Source organism: Echiichthys vipera (assembly GCF_963691815.1).
Source record: "Echiichthys vipera genome assembly, chromosome: 12".
Classification (NCBI taxonomy): Eukaryota; Metazoa; Chordata; class Actinopteri; order Perciformes; family Trachinidae; genus Echiichthys; species Echiichthys vipera.
This window is the reverse complement of record NC_139837.1, coordinates 20,459,127-20,465,132: the sequence shown is the minus strand read 5'-3', so window position 1 is coordinate 20,465,132 and position 6,006 is coordinate 20,459,127. Positions and strand designations below refer to the sequence as shown.

At 41.7% G+C, this 6,006-nt stretch overlaps 1 protein-coding gene across 3 annotated transcripts in view; it reads right to left on the bottom strand.

Moving 5' to 3' along the window:
* Window positions 1-224: 224 nt before the first annotated feature.
* Window positions 225-6,006, bottom strand: part of actn1 (actinin, alpha 1) — a 57,643-nt gene continuing 51,861 nt past the window's right edge. The window contains exons 18-22 of one of the 3 annotated variants that reach the window (XM_083924956.1): window positions 4,993-5,139; window positions 3,000-3,080; window positions 2,636-2,701; window positions 2,145-2,303; window positions 225-810 (exon numbers count right to left, since the gene is read on the bottom strand). In XM_083924956.1, coding sequence (XP_083781082.1) covers window positions 652-810; window positions 2,145-2,303; window positions 2,636-2,701; window positions 3,000-3,080; window positions 4,993-5,139 — 612 coding nt within the window. In that variant the 3' untranslated portion in view covers window positions 225-651. The remainder of the gene's footprint in view (window positions 811-2,144; window positions 2,304-2,635; window positions 2,702-2,999; window positions 3,081-4,992; window positions 5,140-6,006) is intronic. The other 2 variants (XM_083924954.1, XM_083924955.1) reach the window with 2 other exon arrangements.

Sequence of the window (6,006 nt, the reverse complement as noted above, 5' to 3'; positions counted from 1 at the left end):
CACACACACACCCTCTCTTGATGCATGAAATAACTAACTTTATGTGGGAGTATTTATGCCGCCATAATCATTTTAATGAGTCCTGTTTTTACCTGCTTCTCCAGGGACATGGGGATGCAAACAGTTTTATGATCGTTTTACTTTTCAGAGTCAGCTAAATGCACAAATTATCAAAGTAAATGAATCAAAACTGATCCCTTTAGTAAACAAAATAAGAGGAGAAAGTATAGCAATTTTCTTTATTACAATTTTTGTCTCTTATTTTCAATCAGGTGAAGAAAAATACCTTTTTTTGTTCAGTATAATAAAATATGTTAACTTTATTCATTTTATGAAGAAAAAACAATGACAACAAGAAAATAAAAACAGAAACAAACATTTTTTTTCTCTCTCGCTCTTTGTAAACCCGGAGAGCTGCTGCATTGCGTGGGAAGCAAATACAACGGAGACAAAGTGTGAGGGAGCAGTGAGGAGGAGGAGGAGGAGGAGGAGGAGGAGGAGGAAACAGAGGATAATGACAAAAAAAAGGCCAGAGACATACAAAAAATGAGCGTAGTAGGACAGGAGTTTGGTGAAGGGGCGGTCGGAGGACATGGCGGTGATCGGGGCAGGTAGGCTGGTGGTCCTGGGTCAGGACGACTGACAGAGTGTTCAGAGGTCGCTCTCTCCGTACAGAGCGGTAGAGAACGACATGTAGTCGAGGGCTCCGGGCACGCCGTCGGGGCCGGTGTAGGGGGCCATGCGAGCCATGCAGTACTCCGCCTGGTCAGGAGGAAGCTCTCGGCGCAGCTCATCGGCTAAAATGTAGTTCTGTAAAGGATGAGAAAAAATAAATTGGTGAGGACATGTGGAAAGAAAATGAGCTTTATATAAAGAGCAGGTCTCTGAAATTAGAATATTCTTTCATATTTGAATATGTATTGGTTGTCATTGAATTAAAAAGACTCCCTTTAATGTGAAAGAGTTGTTATTTTTATTAATCATAATAAACAGCCATCTCTGCGGTTCGATGCAGCTTTCTACCACTTTAAGCTCCTTTTATTATAGTCAAGAGTTGAACTGATGTGTGATGGAAGAATGTGAAGAAAGTCAAACATCTGGCCAGCCAAATAGTCTTGGATAGTTTTCGTTGCAGCTGACAGAACAAATTCAAGGTAAGAACGGCTAATAGAAGTCCAGTGAGATGTCCATGCTGCCCCATTTGTGTAGGACGTGTAAGTAACATCATGGGAGTACAATTTGGTTCTTATTTTTGAAGAGCTTAGTCACTTTATGATCTTTTTTTTTTTGAGGGTGTTTCTGGCTTTGAAATTCAACAATTGTCAACAGATTTACACAAATACTTAAAGAAATATTTAAACTTTTTTGGTCACTTGCAGTGAAACAAGATGTCCAGGACACAACATATATCACCTCTTTGGTTGAAATGACAAACAATTACCTATTAACACATCCAGCAGATGCAGAGCAACATTATCGTTCATTAAGAGTCGTGCTGCAGATTTGTTCCTGAGGGAGATGTCTGCCTCTTTAGCTAATGCTCCACTATATTAACCAGCTAGCTTGTTATTTACTTTGTTTGTCTGCTGTTTGGTGCTGAGCAGGTTAGTGTACAGCGTATTAATCAGTTTTTTCCACCGGAAGATGGATGGAAAACCAAAATAATGTACTGAAATATGTGAAAACTGTGTAGAGCTGAAGGGAACTGCATTCATTCGGGAGATACTTTCACACACACACACACACACACACACACACACACACACACACACACACACACACACACACACACACACACACACACACACACACACACACACACACACACACACACACACACACACACACACACACACACACACACACACACACACACACACACACACACACACACACACACACACACACACACATATATTAATCTAAAAATATTGATTATACTTTAAATGCTTAGTTGTTCAAACGATTTCCCCCTGGGATTATTAAAGTATTTCTTATTCTGATTCTGATTTAAAGTCTTTCTTTGATTTTATTTTTACTTCATTCTTCATCATCGTTGTCTCTTTTCTGCCACCCATAAGTGTCTTAAATATTCATCTTTCTGCTCCACTTGATTGTTACTCTACTACAACACGAGGCTGTACCTTATCCCCCGCCAGGACTTTGAAGGAGGCCATGACTTGGTCGGCAGTGTCTGTGTCGGCCGTCTCGCGGGACATGAAGTCGATGAAGGCCTGGAAGGTGACGAGGCCCATCCGGTTGGGATCCACGATGCTCATGATGCGGGAGAACTCGTTCTCACCCTGGTGGCAACAGAGAGGAACTGTGAGGCAAAGTCGCCGTGGTGACGGTTGCCAAGGCAACACAGGAAAACAACCAGCAAGTGACAGATATTCTGCATACAGAGATATAACCTGGGATAGCTTATTTTGTTCTTTGTTTAGCACTAATATTATTACAAGAATGAGTACATTAATTTAAGGTGGACGATAAACAATTTTAAAATAAAATATAATATACAAACATTCAATATATATCACATTTAGGTTATATCTATCCATTACCATTTTTCCGACTGGTCTCCCTAATCACACACAAACAAACTTTGATACTTGAAGAGTGCTCGTGGCTTTACCAGGTTGTAACCAACGGAGATAAGGCAGGTTTTGAAGTCTTCAGCATCCATGATTCCTGATCTCTTCTACAAGGTCAGCGATGGACAAAACCAGGAGGAGGAGAAAGAGCGGCAGGAAGGATAGCGGAGGGATATAATTGGAAGTTTAAAGGATGAACAAAGACAGAAATAAGGAAGAAAGCCGCAAAAATCCACAATGTGGACATTGCAAGGTTTTGGGAAATCACAAAGGAAGTTTAGACAGTAAAGGTGGGAATAGAGGAAGATTGCAGGGAAGGATAGAAGTACAAGGGGGGGAAATACAAAAGAAAAAAAAGAAACCAGTTAAACCTCTCACAGCGGGGGTGTGGCTACGATTGAGTACCTGTGCATCGTTGGCGATATCGAAGCCCAGGCTGATCAGGCAGGCCTTGAACTCCTCTGCGCCCAGAGTGCCCGAGTGGTCCTGGGGGTGTGGGAGGCCAGTGCCAGGTGAGGCGTCGGGGGGCCACAGGCCATGCAGCAACACATACAGCAGTGTCAGTGGTGGTGATGGGGTAGGAAGGGGAGGGAGGTGAGGTAGTGTTGGAGGGGGGTGGGGGGAGGGGGAGGAGAGAGTGCATCATGCACAGGGAGTAAAAGGAGGTGAGGGGGTGAAGGGAGAGGGGCCATGCATGAGATAGAAAACAGAGAACACAGTGCATATTCATTAGGATCTGGCAGGTGAACACACGGTGGCAGCAGTGCTGCCATGCTGGGCGAGAGCATTCAGAGGCGTTAAAGTGCAGTGTGGCAGGCAGACTACAGGACCTTTGGTGAGGTTATTCATGTCGTCAATGGCACGTGTACTTAACAGCACAAAACACGTTGCCCTTGGAAGCAAAAGTATCTCTTTACCTTTTTTTGTACAGCATCAATGCAAAATTCTTCATTTACAATCACATTCATGTTCCACTCATATAACATAAATGCAAATACACGGTTATTTTTTATGTCATAAAAAGACTAATATTTACATTTCAGAAGCTGGAACCAGTGTTTTTGTGCCATTTCTTATTAAATAAATTACTACTGGATTTTCAGAATAAAGCTTCTATCGATTAAGCAACTCATCTTTTCAGCTCTACTTAAGCTTATTCCTCTGTGGATTTATTCATTTCTTGGTTGTTTAATCTACAAAATATGAGGAAAAAACTATAAAAGCCTATCCCAACTACCTACATTTACATTTTATCTTCAAATAGCTTGTTTTGTGCAAAAGATATTCTATTTGCACTAATGTAACACAGAAAAATAACAACTCATTTTAGAAGCTAAAATGAGCAAATATTTTATAAAAGTTGTGGTCTATTTATTTTCTACTGCTGACAGAGCGATTCATCCACTAATTGTTTCAACACTGGCACAGGATCTAAGTTAAATGTTTCCTCATCTATCGTAAGTCGACCTGAAATCTCTAAAGCATCACAATAATCTAGTGCTGCAGTTCGATGCAGCGTCCCCTCAAACCTCCCAACAAATGTCAAGGTGGAAGCCTTGGAAGGGGTAACCGTTAATGCTAATGAAATACGAAACTAAATCAAGTTCAGGTCCACATTTGGCGTCCTGTGGGCCCCGATCATCAACCTCAGGTATTGATTAACAATAGGCCAGCTCCGGAAAAAAGCATGAGGTAATGAGCAGGAGAGCTGGGCTGAGGAGGTGGAGGAGGAGAGGGAGCTAAATAAAAACTCATCCATAATTGGTGCTGTTCCTGACACGGTGAGCCCCAGTGTAAACACCAAGTTCTAGAGGTGGGGAGGCAGACATTACTGGATTTCACAATAAAAGATTTGAACTGGTGTATGAGGCAGATTCAGGCCCACAGAGCTTTTAAAGATGAATGTTGAGTCACTGAACTGCAAGTCTCTTTTCAACCAAGCGATAAAAAGTTAATACACAGCCTGATGCATTTCCCACACTGTGCACACTCACTGTTTTGAGGTTAAAGGGTCGTTAAATGTTAGCCGTTAGCCACGCATCGGGCAACATGACACAACAAACCCAGAAAGTCTATATTCTCACCTAAACTTCTTTGCTTTGTTGATGCCGTCTAAACATTTAAAAGACAAACCTGTGACTCCACATGTCAGGAGCCGTTTCATCCATCTTTAAAGCTCACAACGTAAACACTTTCATGCTGAGAGTGGTACTGATTTTTCTCATCTAACTCTCTGTAAACATATTTCCCAAATGTTGAACTATTCTTTTAATAACGCAAAACCTTTTCTCCCTATTTCTCACTTTACAACAGGTGTTTGTTGAGCAGCGTACCACCTACAGCGCCGCTTGTCTCCTGCTGCTCTGTGTCTGCACCGTGACTCAAGACGAGTACTGACCCTGTCGAAGTGGTTGAAGGAAGCCCGGTACTCGTTCAGCTGCTCCTGGCTGATGCCCTTGGCGTCTCGCGTCAAGATCTGGTTCTCGATCTCGTTGATAGTGCGGGCGATGGTGGTGAGTAGCTGCTCCCAGCCCACACGGATGTGCTGCAGAGGCGAGAGGAGACACAAAGGTAGAGTTTAAGCAAGGCTAAGGAAGAGAGGGATAGAAAAAGACTCTCAGAGGCATTCAATGGTGTGAGATAAAATGTTTTAACCTGCATGGAGGATCAGAAGTCTGGGATTTTACTGCATCGGGACAATGCAGAAATCTCTCATGCTGTCATAAATGGTGTCCGCATTTAAGATATTATAGTGCCACTGTGAGCAAAATAATTCAAAGGACATTTTTGACCATGTTTCAGCCAGACTGGATTTTTATTCCAAAGCAGAGCTACTTGATTTCTCTGGGGTATTTATGCAGTTACCATGGTGTACCTAGAAACAATGTGTTCAGCAGCTCCAATCGTTTAGAAAAAGTATGATCTGATAAAATCTCCCTCTGTATAAAGTCTATCCACATTGTGTTCAGGGAGTAAATGAACACAAAAGCAGTCACATGTAACACCTTAACGAAACGCTGGGGATGGGGAAAAAACGATTCTTAGATGCATCGCAATACTCTCTTGAAATGATATATTTTGATGCAGAAAGTTCAGTAATATTTCAGTGAGCCTTATAGTCAATGAGCCACTGTTGAATGTTTATTTTTTTAAATAAATTAAAAGTAAATAACATTTTATATCCCTAATGCAAGCGGTGTGTCACTAATTAGGAATGATAATGGAAGTAAATTAATCTGTTTATGTTGATTATGGATCTGTTAAATTACATTTTGGCACCAGCTTTACGTTCAAACATTTATATTGTTTTCAGTTTCCTGTTTCTGTTCCACCTGCCTCTCATTACCCAGCCTACCCTGGTGTATTTAGTCTGTCCTTCCCTTTCGTCTGTGCCAGTCTGTCTTGTCTGTTC